This window comes from Haemaphysalis longicornis, unplaced genomic scaffold (genome assembly GCF_048455015.1).
Source record: "Haemaphysalis longicornis isolate Haplotype H1 unplaced genomic scaffold, Haemaphysalis longicornis Haplotype H1 scaffold_6, whole genome shotgun sequence".
Classification (NCBI taxonomy): domain Eukaryota; kingdom Metazoa; phylum Arthropoda; class Arachnida; order Ixodida; family Ixodidae; genus Haemaphysalis; species Haemaphysalis longicornis.
This window is the reverse complement of record NW_027526407.1, coordinates 144,691,921-144,711,035: the sequence shown is the minus strand read 5'-3', so window position 1 is coordinate 144,711,035 and position 19,115 is coordinate 144,691,921. Positions and strand designations below refer to the sequence as shown.

At 48.6% G+C, this 19,115-nt stretch overlaps 1 protein-coding gene across 1 annotated transcript; it reads left to right on the top strand.

The window, feature by feature from the left end:
* Nucleotides 1–15,284: 15,284 nt before the first annotated feature.
* On the top strand, nucleotides 15,285–18,524 carry LOC144143284 (solute carrier family 22 member 16-like). The gene is made up of 3 exons (XM_077675058.1): nucleotides 15,285–15,293; nucleotides 15,455–16,590; nucleotides 18,368–18,524. The coding sequence occupies exons 1-3, from the start codon at nucleotides 15,285–15,287 to the stop codon at nucleotides 18,522–18,524; spliced, it is 1,302 nt and encodes a 433-aa protein (XP_077531184.1).
* The last annotated feature ends 591 nt before the right edge of the window (nucleotides 18,525–19,115 follow it).

The following is a 19,115-nucleotide window of genomic DNA, read 5'->3' as shown; positions in this document are numbered from 1 at the left end:
CATTGCTCTTCGAGGCAAGGACGGGGTACCTGAGGACCCGGGCATACACAGGTAGCTACAGGCAGCAGGATGAAACATGTGCATGCTGCCTCAGAGATCGGGAAACAATAGACCATATTGTCTATTCGCCCAAAAATTATATCTGTTAGCTCCGGCAATTGTTCATTTCTGTGCAAGTGCAGGACTTTACGAGGTTTGTCTTCGCGGGATTTTTATTCACGCTTTTTTCAATATTTTCGCTGCTCCGTTTTTTAGACGGTTGTGAAGAAGCTGTATAAGATTTATATTTTTGAATCGGTAATGTCACTGCTATAAATATTTATTTTTTTACTTTTTGTATTCTTGTATTTTTTAATCTACCTTCGACTAATTATCTTCACCTACGCTTCTTAGCGATCAACTATATTAACTCCGCCAAGTTGTATTTCTCTGGAAATGCAGTTCTGCATATTTTCTGCCTTACGTGCGGTACTCGGCGGTTGTGTACGTTCGCTTTAGAATCAGCCAACAACGATAGGCTGCTCTTTTAAATGCAGAGCATTTCAGTAACTCACGATGTCACCCGCGTTGGCGTCCGTAGTCCGCATCGCTCCCCGTCGGTCTGGCATTGGATTGGATTCGATTGGATTGGATTGGCTTGGATTGGATTGGCTTGGCTTGGATTGGATTGGTTTGGATTTGGATTGGATTGGATTAAAGTGGATTGTGTTGGATTGTGTTGCGTCATAGCCACGGCAGGGGGTTCACGGCACGTTTCACGTTTCACCATCGACTTCAACAATGTCTACGCGGGAAGAGGAGGCGGCGCGGCGGCGTGCTGCGGATGCTGAGCGCAAGCGCCGCAAGCGAGCCGCCGACGCCGAACTTCGCCAGCGAGAAGCCGCAGCCATTCGTGAACGTCGGGCGGCGATGCGGGAGGGAAAACAAGTACAAAAAGAACAGAACTCCTGCTGGCGCAGTTTCAGGCAGGGGGCGCGCGAGCACTGCGAAGGCGGGAAATTTGAAATGCGTCGGATGGTAGCAGTGAGCGGATAACGGCGCTACAGCCCATTATGGCGAATCAGTGCTCTGCATTTCCAACAGTTTTCACGTAGAGTGGAACGGCTGTAACTTTTTAAAGTGCGATTGTACGCCGCCTGGCATAAAACGTATATTGCAGTTATACGTTGTCTCCGCTTCGCTGAAGAGCGCAAGAGAACGGTGGTGGGGTCCTTTTACGCACCCACCTCACAGGTGTCGAGTTCTCACCTGTTCCAATAAAGGACACATCCATTACAGTTGTTCCGTGTCAACAACTTCGGAAGGAGCTGAGCAGAAATTCGGGAAATAAACTCGCACGTAGACTCGTGTCAATAGCAGAAAAATTGCAGCGTCAGTATGCCATGAAATGGCGCATAAATAGCGGCCCAACGGGCTGAACGACGCATTCGATGCGTAGGTGCGCACTGCCCCGTGGCCGAGCCTGGGGTTACCTGCGCGCTTACAAAATCTGGCTTGGGTGCGCGGCAGTTGGGACGGCCGCAGCAAATCACACTAGGGGTGACCTCGGAGACCATGGCTCTGCAGTCCTCCCAGATGGCGCTGCCATGCTGAGCCGCGTAGAGTTCCTCTATATAGCTCCCGCAGAGAGCTAAGACTTTCGCGACCCTTTTCCACGCGCTGCCGTGATGACGTCACTCAGGTTATCCATGCCGCGCAGAGAAACCTCCACTACGGCTGCGCCGCAGCCGCCGACGCGGGCGGCAGCACGCCCCGCCCCGCCCCGGAACAACCGCAGCAGCAGCGTGAGCGACATCGCCGGAATCCAGCGTAGCCGCCGTTACAGTGTAATTTACCGCCGTAAGGCGCCGCCGACCGAAGCGCCCCCACCGCGCGTCGGCCGCCGTCGGAAGCGTGGCGGCGAGGCTCCTTCACTCGCCGGAGCGACTAAAACCCGTCCGCCGACCGGACGTTGTTGCCAGCATACTCGAGAAACGCGTGCTCGCAACACTGATTTGTTCCGACCGCGACCGACGTTGGTCAGTCAGTCAGTAAACTTTATTGATGGGAAAGGGGATAAGGGAAGGAGAAGTGGGGCTAGAGAAGTGAGTGGAGCCCTCTTTCCAGGGCCCCAGTTTCAGCTGCCCCGATTTTCGCTCTCCGGATCAGCTCTCGCTGAGTCCCGAGGGCGGAGTTGGCCAGGGCTGCCTCCCATGTCTCTAGTGTGTTGGGTTCGTGGGCGTTCTCCGGGGGCCATATAATGGGGCATCCCCAGGATGCGTGGAAGAGATTTGCCACCTCTCCACATTTTTTGCAGTGTTCGTTTGTGGTGTTCGGGAACATCAGAGCAAGTCTAGACTTGTGGATGAAGGTGTTCGTTTGAATTTTCCTTAGTGTTTGGCTTTCGTAGGTGTTAAGGCCTTTGTGTGGAGGGGGAAACTTCTGCCTGCTGAGGCAAAGCTTGGCGAGGAGTTCTTGGTGGGTTTCAGGAGGGGGAAGACTGTACGAGTGCTCTGACTCGGCGCGGTACGTTAGGAACCTCGCTACCTCATCGGCCATCTCGTTTCCGTCTAGCCCCTCGTGACCGGGGCACCAAATGATGGTGTGCTTATGCTTCAGGGTTGCAGGAAGAATCCGCTCTGTGGACTTGGGAACTCTGCCTGCCGCTAAGTTTAGAATGGCTCTTTTTGAGTCCGTGAGGATGTTCAGCGCTTGGTCGTTGTGTTCGCCCCATCTTATGGCTAGTAGGACGGCGCTTGTCTCCGCTTCGTCGGTGTCTAAGTCTTTGATAGTTATGCAGTCTATTAGCTCGCCTAGGTGGTCTACCGCTACTGCTGTTGAGTTCCGGTTTGCGCCTCTGCTTGCATCCGTGTAGACTGTGTTGCTCTGGTGCTGGAATGATTTCCGTAGGTATTTGATTCTGGCAACCCTTCGGTCTTTGTGGAGGCTGGGGTGCATGTTCTTGGGTAGGGGGCGTGGGATCAGGCTTTTGCGTTGAGTTAGGGTGATGTTGGTCATCCGGTCTTGCCTGATTCTTTCTTGTGGAGTTCCGATTCTTCGCAAGATGGCTCTTCCTGCTGAAGTTTTGTTGAGACGCTCTCTCTGGGCTACTAGCACCGTTTCTCCTAGCTCTTGAAAGGTATTGAAGATTCCTAGAGCTGATAGTTTGTCGCTTGATGCATAGAAAGGCAGACCTAAAGCTGCCTTGTATGCTGTTCTTATGTTTGCCTCTATCCGTTCTTCTTGGGCTTTCGTGGTGATGTGGAAAGGGAGGCTATATGTGGTTCTACTGATTATGAGTGCTTGGACAAGTCTGAGTGTCTCTTTTTCGCTCATTCCGCTGCGGATTCTTGTAATTCTTCTGATAATCCCAGCAAGTTGGGTTGTTGTCTTCTTGAGCTTCTCCATCGTGGCGTCAATCTGGTTGTTGCTCTGTATTATCATGCCTAGTATTCTGATTTGGTTTTTTTCGGGGATGGTCTTTGTTCCGATTTGGATTTGGGAAGGTAGTTGTTCTTTTGTTGGATAGATTCGGATGAGCTCTCATTTCTCAGGTGAACATTCGAGGTCGTTCTCTCTTGCCTTTTCCACAACCACGTTTGCGGCAGCTTGCAGTTGTTCCATTTTCTGTTGGAGGTTTCCTTTGGAGACCCACAGAGTAACGTCATCAGCGTAGATAACGTGACCTATGTCTGTGAATCGGGTTAGGGCTTCCGCAATCTTGATCATTGTAATGTTGAACAGTATGGGGGAGATAACAGAACCCTGTGGGGTGCCTCTGTTCGGCATTTGGAAACAGCCGGATCTCAGGTTTCCCAACCCTACTGTTGCAGTTCGGTTAGAAAGGAAAGCGTTGACGAAGTTGTAGATCCGTTCTCCGCTTCCTATACTGTTCAGGGCCTCTAAGATTGCCTCGTGGGAAACGTTGTCGAACGCTCCCTTGAGGTCTAGAGTCAAAAGTATTTGGTCTTTGTTATTCTTTTTGGCAAGGATTTCTTCCTTGAAGAGCAGGAAGGCATCTTGTGTGGATAGGCCTTTTCTGAAGCCGATTAGGCTGTATGGGAGGAGATCATTGTCCTCTAGGTAGTTGTACAGCCGTTTGGTTATGATGCGTTCGTAAAGCTTGCCCGCACATGAGGTAAGCGATATGGGTCTCAGATGGTTGATTGCTAATTCTTTGCCTGGTTTAGGAATAGTTGTGATTTCCGAATGCTTCCACTCCGGTGGGATGGAGCCACGTTTCCAATGTTGTTCATTTATGTATTCGGTAAGTTCTTCTAGCTGCTGATTACCGAGGTTTCTGATGATGTTGTTCGTTATTCCATCTCTGCCTGGAGCGCCTTTTCTTTTTGCTGAGATTATTGCATCGAAGACTTCCTCTTTGGTGATGTCCTGATCAAGGATGTCGTTCTTTGCGCCCTTGTATTGGGTTTGGCTGTGATCCGGGGTGTCCTTGTCTCCAAACTTGCTCTTGAGTGCTTCTAAAAGCTGCTCGTTTGAGCCTTGGAACGTGTGGGCTAATCTTTTTACACTATGTTGGCTTTCTCTTTTGGTGTTGTTTGGATCCAGCATACTTCTCAAGATTGCCCATGTCTTAGAAGTGCTGAGAGTGTTCTTGAGGTTTTCGCAGAAATCATCCCAGTTTTGCTTGGAAAGCTTATGTGCGTATTCTTTCGCCTCTTTCGTGATGTTTTTGATTCTTTTTCGGAGTTGTTTGTTTCGTTTTTGTCTCTTCCATCTTTTGATTAGTTTGGCTCGCTTTTTCCATATGCTCATGAGATGGTTGTCCACGCATGGTGTTTCCTCGTCGCATTGTATTGTATTGGTCACTTTTCTTTGTCTGGAAATTAGATCTTTGCTCCAAATATCGATGTCGGTGATTGGGATTCTATCTTCTGTTAGTGGCAGTTCTGATCTGAACTTTTCCCAGTCTGTTATTCTGGCAGGCTTTCGTTGCAGTTTGTAGTTGTCTGACGTGGTTCTGACGCAGATGATGTTATGGTCGCTGCCCAGATTTTCATTAGTGTTGTGCCATATTATACGGTGGTCACTGCTTTTAGCAAAGGTGAGGTCCGGGCAGCTGTCTCTGTTATTAATGCCTCCTGTTCTGGTGGGGCTGCTGGGATCGTTTATGGATTCTAGTCCATATCTGTCCATGTTGTTGAGGAGGTTTTCGCCTTTTTTAGAGTTAAAATTGTAGTTCCATTCTCTGTGGGGTGCATTGAAGTCGCCCAGTGCTATCAGTCTATTTCCTTTCACCTTGAGCATGGTTTCTCCCATGAGCTTTGAGAAATCCTCGCTTGCGTTGGAGGGTGAGCTATAGACGTTGAGAATAAAGACTGAACTTTTCTTCCTGTCGTTGGGAAGAATTTCTATTAAGTTGGCCGATGGGGATCGGGTCATTAAGAAATGCTTGATGGTTGTGATGTCTTTTCTTGCGTATATCGCCGCTCGTAGGTCTTTCGTTATATCCATGCGGGTGTAACCTAATATATTCGTCATATATTCCACTTCCTGCAGGCATAGGATTTCGGGCTTCTCTTCTTTACTTTGTATGTATTGTTCTAGGGAACATTTCTTGTTGCGTATGCTTCTGCAGTTCCATTGCCATATCTCTAATTTTTCTGATTTAGGGGCCTTTTTACGGTGCTTCATTTTTGTCTGAGATGTCTGCCTCAGGGTCTTCTATCTGTGCATCGAGTGCTTGTTGTTTGATTCCTCTTGGGTTTAGTTGTTGTTCGAGTTTTCTCTTTGCCTCGTTATGCTGTTTCTGTTCTGCTGATTTCGCCATGTTGAGGAGAGCTTGCTGTATTTGGTCCATCCTATTGTTTAGAGCTTGTTGCATTTGTGCTAGGAAGAGTCCTATGCCACTGGGATCGTTTAGCAGCTGGGGGGGAACTGAAGGTTGCGGTATTGGGGCAGGCATGTCCTTTGGGGTAAAGGCGCACGTGCTTATGGCTGGACTTTTGTGCGGGCTTTCGCTACGTTTTTCTTTATTTTCAGATAGCTGTCTTCGGAGGTTTTCGATTTCGTTGTTCTGTCTGGCTAGTTGGGCTCGTAGTTCTTCAATTACCTTATCCTGTTTGGATTGTAAAGAGTCAATTTTAGTGTTCGTGTTCTGTAGGGAGGCAGCTACTTTTGGCCAACTCACCTTCTTGTTGCCTTCTTGCTTGCGCTCTTGGGAGGCCACTCGGTCTTTGGTGGTCTTGTTCCCTGTGGGGGCTTCATTCCCTGAGGAGATCGTCACCTGCTGGGTGTTGCTCCGCACTGGTGGGTCGGTGGTTTCGTCCAGAGTTGGCCACTCCTCCGCAAACCATCTGGGCTGGTTGGGTTTTTTTGCTTGCTTTCCTTTGGGGATGTTGCCAGGGGGTATCCTTGAATTTCGAAACTTCTTCTTGCAATCCTTTGTGCCAGTTACGTGGCCCTCTTCACCGCAGAGAGCACACTTTGGGGAGCAGGGGTGTTCCGGGGCTGGGTTATCCGTGCCGCATTGGGGGCATTTGCTGACGTGTGGCGTAGGGCAGACATCTGACCGGTGTCCTGCCGTCATGCAATTCTGGCAGGCTTGACGCGTCTTTCTGTAGTGGTAGCACAGAAGTTCACCACCGTGGAAGTACACCGCCCGGGGAACCGTGTCACCCTCGAAAGTCAGCAGTGCAGTTTTCGATTGCCCCAGCATGCGGGCTTGGATTATTTTAGTGTTCAGCGTCCGCACTCTCAGGCCTCTCATGAGGTCTTCCGATGGTGTTCCCGGTGGAAATCCGTGGACGATTCCCTTGACTTCATGCTTGGAGAAAGCCACGTACGATGTTGTGTCATACGTGATGCTGCCGAATGTCAGGAAGTTGATTCTCCGAAGCTCGTTCGCAGCCTCTTCGCTCGGCGTGCTGACGATGATTATGTTTGAGCCCCATCGTGGGCGAACAATCGCTTCCCTCAGGTTGTTCAGTCCTCCCGGGCACGCGTTTGCTACGGCCTGGGTTATCTCGAGTGTTGAAAAGGTCTTCAGAGGGAGTCCTTTCCTCGGCCTGATGATGATTTTAAAGTCGTCTTGCGGCAGGGGAGGGAGTCTTCTCTTTTGTTGCTGAAAATTGCCTTGCTTACTTGCACGGTCGCTGTTTCCGTCTTTATCAGGAGCTTCCCGCTCGAGGGTTCCTCGTGCTTCTTTCTTCATGCGCTGTTTTGTGCGGCGGCTGAGTGCTTGTTCCCAGCCGGCGTCGTCGTTGTTTTCCTGCACAGCGTGCGCTGGTGCTTGTTGTTGAGAAAAAGGCGAAAGTCCGTCGTTCGTCGTCGTTGAAGTCCCTTGAGACGCTTGGGGTTGGTCTATCGGCTGCTGGAGCATCGTGGCTTTCACGGCGCGGCCGGCGCCGGCGCTCGCGAACGTCGGGCGCTAGCCAAAGCTGCGTGCGCCGGCGTGGTCTGCGAAGTACGAAAGGATGGTCTTTCTCGTCCTGGGCCCTCGAAATACTTGTATTCCTGGGTGCAGGAGCAGGTTCGGCGATGAGATCGCCGCGAGAATTTCGAAACTGCGCCTCTTAGAAGGCCGATTTACTAAGATAACGACGGAGCTCATGCGAGACAGGTCTGCACTGCTCCGCTGCCGCGGCGGTTCCGACCGACGTTGGACGCTGCCCCTCATGGCTATGCTGGCAACACTTGCAACGCGCCCGGAACAACGACCGTGTTGCGGGCGGGTGTTAGCACAACCGGCTCCGGTCGTGGGTTTTAGTCGCTGCGGTCTGCTGTGATGCTGCCCAGCACGGCCCAGCACTACAGAACCTAGAAGCGGGTATCGCGTATCAGCCGATCTACAGAAGAAGCCGATCTCCACTGTGCAGCGCCGGAAATGTGCCCATCTTGCTGGTTGCTTTCATCAAACTGCTGCTGAGTGTTCTCCGTGCGACCCTTGTGTGAAGTGCTTCGTGTATTACCGTCGCTGCATGTGGTTGCCGTTTACTTGCCATTTTTTGTACCATTTTCCTATCGATACATAAATATTCTAATGCCTCAGGTCCTGACGACTGCCTAAGTTATCTTTTTTGTCACTTTGTTTTAAAAACTCTCTAAACAACGGAAAAGATATCTGTATTCAAATATATCTGATTCATTTAATCCAGTCAGTTTTTGCTATTTGTATTTTATGCACAGTTCGTAATTTCCTGTTTGAACATCTCTAGTTAATATGTTGTGCAAGATTAAATGAATTAACAAACTGACCAATTTGTTCAAATTTCTAGGGAATGTGAGAGCAGTTGAAAAAACGAATGTACACAGAGAACGAAATCTCACTGGTAATAATCGTGTGTAGAAACCAGGGTCGGAGCAAAAAAAAGAAATGCCAAAAGCAGATATCTAACGCACAGTAAATGCCCACAACGAAGTAACTTGTGATGCTTCCATGTGAAGGAAGAGAAAGAGCAGGCTCAGAGGAGGTTCGCACTGGACAACTTCTTCTGAGCCTGCTCTTTCTCCTCCTTCACATGGAAGCATCACAAGTTTCTCCGTTGTGGGCATCAATTTCCTGACTGGCTGTGATTTTGTACCCCTTCTCTCTCTTCTACCGTCTTATCTTTTCTTCATATGCAGCATGGCCAAAATATGAAGTAAAAAAAAAGAGGTTAGCAGAGGGTGGTACATGAAAATCCTAGTTGAAAGCTGTAGGATAAAGCGAACAGCAATAGGGATCCTGCGGTTATTGCCATTTTAACCTCTCGTCACGGCAAACAAAAAGTCAGAAAAATCAGATGGTGAATGGCTTCAGCATATTAAGTTTCAGATGTCGTTATACAGTGGCACAATAGGGTGGACGGCAGCGCCACTGACGTGTCTGAATGATTGGACAATCTAAAAAATCAGCCTGTGACTGTGTAAAGGTGCCATCATAAGTAATTGGAGCACAGGAGCTGTGGCCGAACTGTATCGGAGCGCCGTGTAGCTGCACCAGCGGTAAATGAAAGGACGAAAACACGCATGCGCGCCTGCCGACGGCGATGGCTCTCAAACCCCTTTTTAAATTTGGCTTCGAGCATTGCTCGCAGCACAGTGCCGCTCTCGGCGACGGCGATGATAGCAGAGATGATTTTGGCAGCGTCTCTGGCGCACTTCCAGCTGCCGGAGAAGCGGCGCGCTGTCACGGAAATTTGTAGTGAGTTTTTCGTTCAAATATTTTTACGTGTGTACGCTATCAGCACCATCGCCGAGACAAGTATGCTGCGAACAATGCTTGAAGCCAAGTTAACAGAAGTGGTTTAAGAAGTACAGATGGACTATCACCGTCGGCAGGCGCGCATGCGTGTTCTCGTGCTTTCATTTACCGCCGGTGCAGCTACACGGCGCTCCGATACAATTCGGCCGCAGCTCCCGTGCTCCACTTATGACGGCACCTGTACGTAAAGATCGAAGTCAAACATTGCTTCCAGGATTAATTTTTCATCAAAGAATTTGGCATGACCTACTCGTTCGAAAGCACCTTTTGTCGCATGAAAATGACAATGCCACCAAGGAACGAGAGGCCTGAAGAAGACACCACTCAGTGGAGGGGTGTGAGAGAAGGAAACCCAGGGGCAACAAACGGATATGGACAAAGCAAGATAGCAGCAATCGGAAATGCAGCAGGCAGGCCTTAGTTCTTGTTCTACAGTGTACACAAATAGGCTCAGGACGATGACTATAGCATGAGCAATGCGAGAAAAATTCTCGTCTAGTGATGTGAGACCGGCCAAGAAGTGCCCCGTGTTAGCGAAAAGTAGCGATTGCTACCTATTCTTTGATTACCTACGAGACTCCTGGAATTTCGAAACCACACTTGCATTGCTTGAGAAAATTTCTGCTGAAGTGCAATTACGTTAGTAAATTGCAATCTTTAGCAATTCAATAACCTATAAAACGACCATGCTCAGCAACCCTTGTAGTGCGAATATAGCAATTGAAAAAGAGAAGCAGCTGCATTACGTACACTCAACACCAACTGTCGGGAATCAAACGTGAGTGTCTTAAGTGGGCCCACCACATGCTACACAGTATTTGTTCATTGAAAGCATCAAGTATCTCTATTGCGCTTTCCCTCCAACAGAATAAGTCATGACATGCATTCCGTGAAACAAATTCCATCTTCTAACTCCTGCATACAAACGCTCAAAATTCTCCATTCTGTTTTTAAAAAAAATTAGAAGAGAAATTGTGAGGACAGGTGCAAATTGTATCGACACACACACACACACACACAGACACACACACACACACACACACACACACACACACACACACACACACACACACGCACACGCACACGCACACGCACACGCACACGCACACGCACACACACACACACACACACACACACACACACGAAAGCACACGTACACACACGCACACACGCACTCACTGACGCACAAAAGCGCGCACACGCACGCACGCCACAAATATATGTGGCTCCGCAACAGAAATATACTTGCACTGAACTGTCTACGAAAAACAGGATCGGGAGCGCAGATTCGGCGAAACACTTACATCCGCAATGAGAACGGTGGCACCCTGTATGCCAAGGCTTGGACAAGCAGTCTCTTGAGGTAGGTCTGGCTCTTAGAAACAGAGCAGGTCACCGATCAGCGACTCGTACACATGCTGTGACTGTGGTAGAAATTTATCAGCCCCTGTAACGAAAGCGCAGTGAGCGGCGTCTCGACGACACATGATACGAAATAAATATCTCGGAAACATTGTTTGCTTTACATTTGTGCGTGCAATCTAAAACCCCTGTTCTGCTTACTACGGCTGTTAATGTAGTAAGCCTCCATGTAATAACTGTCACTAGTGGTAAGCATAGTGACACCACAAAGATTCTAGCCAACAGTTACGCATATCAGCCTGTAAGTTACAAAAAAGAAAAACATTACGACATTAGCGTGTGTTTCGGGTGTGCTTTCGCAAGAAATGGCACGTAGCTTATCCACTTTGAAATTAGCCTACACTTCTACCACGAGCACTAAAGGCAACATCACCTTGTGTGTTTTCTTCTCCGTATGAAAGGGGCGATGTGACAAGTCTAAACACTTACCTTGCTACCACCAACGTTGACGGCCACGAAACCGAGCTAGCGAAGTCTTCGACTTTGCGCCGTCGAAGCTGAGGCGCAGACTGACGTGAGGCTCGGTAGGACCCTAGGAACTTCAGTTGGAGTAAAAGCTGCGATTCTAAACCACGAAGGCGCACAGGCCGTCCGGCCGCTAAGTCGAAACGGTGCCGGAGAAGCAGGGAGAAGCACGGCCCGGACGGACGGACAAGCAAGAAATGCGCAAAACAATGTTGTCAGCACGGCCAAAGGCGCTCGATTTTTCAGACCAAAGTTGGAGACGTTTTGAGGCAAAAACGACAGCGTTGCCAGCATAGTTTGGTGCGTTTAGGCCGATTTGGCGGCGGTCGCGGGCGGGTTTTAGTCGGATGCTTCACTCGCGACGGGCGGCTTTCCCGCAGCAATCCGGTAACAAAATGGCGGGTGGTCGCGCAACTCTTAGCTACACTGCCGAGGTTGAGCGGTTTCGCATGTGCCGTGAAGGGCCGTTCTGCGCAAGCGCCAGGAGCATTGGATTGGTTTGAATCGGATCGGATTGGCTTGGATTTGGTTGGATTGGCTTGTATTGGATTTGGATAGGATTGGATTGGATTGAAATTGATTAAATTGGATTGTATTGGATTGAAATACAATCCAACTGGAGTGCGGGTGTGTAGAGAATTGGTCTGCACATTCACCGGTCTGCGCATTCCAGAGGAGTGACGTCATAGTCGCGGCAGACGCACTGGAGGCGGCGCGTGCCTAGCTCTGCGCCTCCATTGTGCAGTAGCCAAGTCTGACGCTGCGCCGGAGCCGCTTGATAGCCATTTCGCGTGGCTCCTGGAGAGCCGTGCTGCGCATGCTCGAGGAGCAATAACTGAACTAGACTGGACTGGACCGCACTAGACTGGACGGTATTGAATTGGGTTAAATTGGATTGGAAATCGTTTTAGCAGCAGCAAGCATGATAATCAGCTAATCCTAGACAACACCCGCCGCGGTGGCTCAGTGGCTAAGGCGTTGCGCTGCAGAGCACGAGGTCGCGGGTTCGATTCCCGGCCGCAGCGGCCGCTTTTCTGATGTAGGCGAAAAGTAAAAATGTCGTATTGCCACCCCAAGTTAACACCCGCACAAGCTAGTAGAGGTGCGCGATGTCTCCATCGTCAAAATAAATAAATACTGATTTGGGGGTAATAACAAGTCCAAAGTACACCCGGGGTATGAGGCCTGCCGTATTGAGGGCTCCTGGTATTTTAGTGCTTTAATCTCGACCAACTGGCGCCTTTGCTTTTATCCTCAATCTTAACAACCGGCGTGGAAACCAAGAACAACCCCGTCCCCTTGGGACCACCAGCCTAATGCCTTACCAGCTCAGCCACCACGGTGGGTGTGTTTTGTTATGTATTGGTACTGCAGACCAATATTTAAAGGAGCACTGACACCAATTTTCGGCTTTAATATTATTGCACAGTTCGCTTCCTTAACTCAACAGAATACCCTGGCGGAAATATGAGCGGCCTGCGACGCGAAGAACATAGTTGAATTGGATCTCATTTATCGCGCCAAAAGAGCATCGCGCGGAGCGGCACTCAGCAAATGGACATCAGCGTGACATCACCCCGTGAAGCCAAAAGTGACACGAGAGCGCTTTTCAAAAACTCGTGTCGTCACTTCACGCGCGCGGCCCCACGAGCGGCGAGCGGGCGCAACACCCTCTCAATCGGGCGCCGGTGACGTCCGCACAAAGAGGTGAGGTCAGGCCGGGATTCTGTCATATGCGCCGTTGGGGATGCAAGCGCTGGAATGTGAAACAAACGATTTTCAGGCCGTTCAGTGTAATTACCTATCGCGCGCTGAAGTAGTCGAAGTGCTGTTTCACGTTCTCCAGAAGAACAAGCATCGATGTAAGCAATAAAAGTGTAACAAATTTTCGTGTCAGTGCTCCTTGAAGCAAAGACAGGAGGGGCAACTATACAAAAAAAGGCTGAGCAAAACCAGAGTAGCATCTTCACAGACAATGAAGGAGGCACATCAAATACACTAGGATACATGAAAGTACATCACATAATAACAGAAAAGACAGCAAATCACTTCATAACCCTACTACAGTCCTAACAAAAAAATTGCGGGATTCAAACACACCATGCGGCAGCGAGTTCCACTCTGACACTGCGGGTGGGAAAAAAATCACGCCATATCCACGGAATGAATGATGATAAGTGGGGCGAAGCTCGAGAGGGGGAGATCATCGGTAACCGTAACTCTCCCGTGAAAGTTTCCCATTACATCAATAAGAAAGTCGTAAGACTGTGTGCGTACATTGTACAAATCAACTTTTATTTTGTTTTTTTATTATGTTCTTGTTGGTTTGTTGTTTCGTTTCTTCGTTTGTTCTTTTCATTTCGTCGTTGTCATGACTGGATTGCGAGGTCCCTTCATTAGGACGGCTTTATGATCTGTGAAATGAAGCGAGAGAGGTTCTTGTACTGGCTGCGATGGGAAGTTTGCAAACACTAAGTCTATACACGTTCCTCGGATCGTGGTAGGGTTCATATGGATACATCTGAGTGCGTATTTGAAGAAAGAACTTTTATTTAGGGTGAACTTTTGCCCGAACAAAACGAGAGGAAACAAGCCAAGGTTCTTGCGTCTCGTTCGATCTCCGAGAATGACTGCCTGCGTTCGTGGCGTGATCTCTTGCGTTATCTCCCCCTCGCGGTGCACGTGCGCTCGCGCCTCCGTTGACGAACACAGACAAGCTCGCGCTCCCGGTGCCGAGTTTGCGCTGCCGGTTGCAGCCGGTTCTTCCGCGTGCAACGCGGCCCACTTTGCGACATCTCCGAAAGCATGCGGCGGTCACGTACCACGAGACACAAGGGATGGACAGACCCATGGCTTTAGGAGCTTCGCCCCTAAAACTGTTTTTAAAAGCAGTAGTGCGGACGAAAAGTGGTGTTGGAGGTCGCTTATGACTGCCTTGTGGTCCTGGCCGCCAGGGGTGCCAAAATTAGGGGGAGGGCTATTTTCAACTGGCCAGTTTCATTAAAGACGTTGGCAAATCACACCTCTTATATTTTGAAAAGATAATTCTGAATTCTGATAATTTTGAATACTTTCCATCCGGTGGGAATCTTTTTTAGTGATAGCGATAGACATCTGCGGCATATTCAAGTTTTGACCATATACATACATTATATGCGAGAAGCTTTGTACTTACGGGGGCATATTTTTTAATCTTCTTTTTAGGAACCAAATCTTTCGTAGTGCGGATTTTGAGATATCAGATATGTGTTCGGAACAGATGAGCTTATTTGTAGATACTGTCACCTTATTTACAAATAAAATGATCTCTTAAACAATGTATTTACTTCATTTCATTATTATATTAATCAGATTAAAAATTAGTTAGACTAATAAATAGTACAATAAATAATGTAATGACCTAAATATGCCAAATTACATTGTTATTTTACCGCATTTTGTATATGCATTGCTACCCGTATAGTATGAGCCACAACACTGAGAGTTACTCGCACCGTCCATCGAAACCAGCTCTGCTGATTGCAGCCTGCGCATTTCCGTACGCACCATTCATATGAATGATTTTCTCGCTAACGTAACAAGTGAGGAAGGTTTTACTCTCGTCCAAACAAGCATTCGTCAAAGGGACTTTGTAACTCCGGCGTGATGGATACTAGTCACAGATATAACCCGAATAAATTCGGGATGGCTTGTGATCTGGTCAGCAATCTGGGACCCCTACCAAACTTACCTCATTGATCAACTGGAAGCCATTCAAAATCGCGCCGTTAGGATTACATATTCTGACTTCCCTTCATTCACAAGTGTCACAGAATTAAAACAACGCGCCAATCTTCCTCTCCTTAGTCACCGCCGTAAACTCGCCAAAATGGCCCTATTTCATAGATACTATCATTCCCTCTTCTTCTTCTTCTTGCTTCTTCTTCTTGCTTCTTCAAACTTCTTGCCGCAGTAATTATTCCATTCAGCTACCATATCCCCGCCCTAGAACCACCACATTTGCAAACTCATTTTTTATAACCTGTGCAGAACTTTGGAATAATCTGCCTGACAATGTTGTACAACCAAGTGACCCTGAACTATTGAAATTAAAACTGCTTGCCATGACTTCATTCTAGTTTATTTGAAACTGTGCTATATTGACCCTGGTGCTATGTCATCTTTAAATTCTACAACTTAACCTTACCCACCCCTCATGTAATGCCCCTTCTCCATGGGGCCTGTGAGGTAACGAAAATAAATAAATAAATAGATAATTTATGTACTGGTTACTGCTACGGTTTTTCATGTTTAACGCTATTATATTGGTGATGAAAGGAAAACGAGCTTATTCCGGAATGCTTATGCGGGTGGTTTGATCCGCCTTTTCATTTCGCAACGCAGGAAGGTAAGCCGAACGGGAGCACAGTGGTGTCCTGTGACAGATGGGACTACGACATCGCCAACCGAAGAGACAGCATCGTTAGCATGTTCAACCTCGTCTGCGATCGCCAGTACCTGTACGGGCTGTCCTTCGTGGCCGCAGACGTGGCAACCACAGTGTTGTCGCCTCTGGCGGGCTTCCTATCCGATCGTTCTGGCAGGAAGCCCGTGATCATGGTTTGCGCTTTCACCTGGCTCATCACTGCCATCGGCAACAGCGTCGCTGAGACCTACGCAATGTTCGTCACCACCCGAATGCTCGCCTACGCGGCCAGCAATGCGACCTTTACCCTGATTTTTATACTATTGTACGAGGTCACCGGAAACGCGAGGCGCTGGCTCTTTACCATCCTCGCCACGGCCGTGGCAGGCACATTCGGTCCACCGTTCGTGCACGTCATGTCGGGCATGGAACCGCGTTGGGAGTTGAGCCAGGGCATTCTCCTCGTTCCAACGGCCCTAACAGTTCTCTGGTGCTGTCTTCTCAGCGAATCCCCCGCCTGGCTTCTTGCCACATGGGATCTAGAGCGAGCACAGGCTGGCGCCCTGGAAGCGGCCCTTGTGAACGGGGTAAGCCTGCCTAAGGCCAAGGCCACTTTCTTGGCCATCGTCAACCAGATGCAGAAGATTACGCCTACTCAGACATCTACTACGGGTTCATCCTTCGCCCAGGAGCGAATCTTTCAACTGAAAACTACTCGCCGCAAAGCCGCTGCAGCCTTTTTTACCAGATTTACTCTCAATGCGATGTACTTTGGTATGGTGGCTACTGAAGAGGTCTCTGGAATGAGTTGGCAGTTAGTCGATGTTTTCGTGACCACAGCCTACTATGCCGCTGTCTGCTTGGCCGTAAAGAAGTACGGCCCGAAAAATGCGGCTCTGATCGCCCTGGGCGTGGTCTTCATGCTCACCGCGTCAAAGATCCTTACCATTGTATTCCGCAGTGAGGATGTGCAGTCCATCCTGCAGACCGGTACGAAGATTGCCGTGTCCGGGGCGGGGAGCGTCGTTTTGTTCTACACGGCGGAAATCTTCCCTACGGATCGGCGGAGCGTAGGCATCAGCATGGCTCTCTTCTTTGACTCCTCCGGAACACTGTGCGCCATTTTTGTGAAGACGCTTAGCGGTGAGCGCGCGAAATTGGTGCTCAGCTTGTTTGCTGGGTTGATGGTTTCGCTGAGCATTGCGGCAATCATGTGGCTCCCGGAAGTATTCATTGAGAAGCCCCCGAAAAGAGACCCGGTCAGGAAGAGCGAGCGGGAGAGAAAGGAAGCCCTTGTCGCGTCATTGCGAAACCCGAAAAGAAGTCCATCGCTACAACTAAGCACTGGGCCATGCAGTAGGCAGAAAGAGCCTGCCGGTCGAACCCCATCGTCAGCGCCCCCGGTGTCTGAAATGACGTCGAACACATCTCGGAAATCACGCAAACCTCGACCGTTTTAACAATGTTTGCCTCCTCCTGCCATAACACCTTAGTCCTGATAAGTAGTTCTCTCTCATCCGACGCCACCAGGCAAATCACTTCAGTGATAACTTTTTTACTGCTCCGTTTTTCGCGTTTGTTCCGCCATAATCTTGTAAATTTGTTCTATTCAGAGCGTGCACAACGGCTATCGCTTTTAAGCGCCCTGAACGGAAAAATGCTCCCGTGTGTATGTTCACTGCGCAGTGACAGATTTTTCAATTTGTGACCAAATTGCGCTGTTGATCTCTGAGATTACTGCGAAACTGCTTCTTAATCAATTTTGGGCGACTTTTTTAGAACCTAACGATGCAGTTATCGGGACTTTAGAAACAGGGTGTTTGTTATTCGTTCGATTACTCTGGTAATCTGTGAAGCAAGAAAAGGTGCAAAATGTCGCCATGATTACAAAACGTGTGCTGCGACTACAAAGTAATGGTTTCAACGTTTCGCCACTCGCACTGTGCAAATTGACACTGCTGCTAACGACCTTGAATATGCATGAACTGTCCGCGGCATGGTTTTCGTGTTGTGTACGTTGGTCATGTGGGTTTGCCGTATGCTCGAATAAACACGTGTCGTATTTCTGTTTGAAAAGATGAAACTCAAACATAACGCCTGGACTTGATGATAGGCGCCGAATACTGCGACAATCCGAATGACACAAAAATTTCTTGAAGAACAAAAATCTCTTTTTCTCCATCCAAATTTATCCCTTTCTGTCTGCAGCGAATATAACAATGCATTGGATGTGTTTTTTACCTAAGTAGCTGTACATCCGGCGAAGCCAGGAAAGGGCAGTATAGCAAGAGGTTTAACATATATCGAGTAATTGGTTGTTTGTCATTAAGAGTTACTTCGCCGTGGAGTTTTAGGCAATTAGGAATCCCCATCTGCTTTCAATACATGAACTTTCAGTGAAGTATTACGACTTGAAAAAGAGACGCATGAGGAGTGCATCTACGAGACCAGCTTTCTAACATACGCCTTCGGGAGACATGTGGTTTCAGGAAACGGCTGGAGCTGCCGTTTCACGGGAAATGGGCCAAAACAAATTATGCGACCTCTGTCAACTCAACTCAAACCCTTACAACATGTGTCTTAAAGAACAACTCTTTCGATTTACAGGCATCAAGAGGCTGGCACGGCAAGACTAGATTTTATTGGCGCGTGTTCCTTTTAATACTGAGCGGTAATGCCCACAACTTCCAGACCGGATAATACTACAATCACCCCTCCTTCGGGTAAACGACAGGAGTAAGTAAAACAAAATATTCCAACAGAAAATGAGAGAAAATGAAAAGCTACACAGTTTGCTTGAAGTCCTTTGTGTATAAAAGTTTTGATGGTGGGCGCTTGATGTGAGTAGATTTCCGAGTCTACTGTCCCGTGTTGTTGCTCGCCCAATGCAGCTGCTCCTTGGTCGTTTGCCGGTTTGTCATCATGCGGGAGCGTCTGGCCTGCACAACACTCTGCTGCCGAACAGTGGTTGATGCCGGAGCATCGCCGACAGTTGGCTTCAGCCGTGGATGGTCGGCCACGTCTCCTCTGGTCGAGTGTGACTGGTAGACTCTGCTTTAGTGGGCACAGTCTTCTGCTGACTGTGGTTGCCCTGCCGGAGTAGCTTCTCCCGCATTGTCTTCATATTCCTCGTGCATGTCTCGAACACGGCCGCTTAATTTAGTGGCCGTGGCCCAACTTTCGCGCCTGGTGCCAGTCGCTGTTCCATGAGCCGCTAGGGAATGCCACCAGGAGCGAAAGTTGGGCGAGTGGCGGCCGAAATGGCCACCGCCCGTCATTTGGCAATTTGCTCCCAAACGTGTATAATAATTGAACGAAGAAAACATGCAGGTAATAGTGTTTTTTCTAGTGTCGAATTGTTGTCTTTTTCGAGGAATTAATTGCAGCATTAAACAAGGATTCTTTTTCCTTTTCTTTTTTTCGAAATTCGTATGAGGACGTCTTTGATTCGGAGGCACGAAAACACATTTACTGCACTCATATATTGCAAATACATTTAATGTACACACGGTGGCACTCTAAGCAAAATTATGCAATATGCAAGTTTTGGCATACAAAATTGCACAATAGGATAAAATTGTGCTACATACACATTGAGGTACACAATAATTACGAAAGAAGAACATCCAAAGTTCTAGT

What these genes read in the sequence shown, in the direction of transcription:
- LOC144143284 (XM_077675058.1), top strand. An exon ending in TTTGACTCCTCCGGAACACT is followed by an intron (nt 16,591 to 18,367) that starts GTGCGCCATTTT and finishes CGCCCAATGCAG; the next exon opens with CTGCTCCTTGGTCGTTTGCC.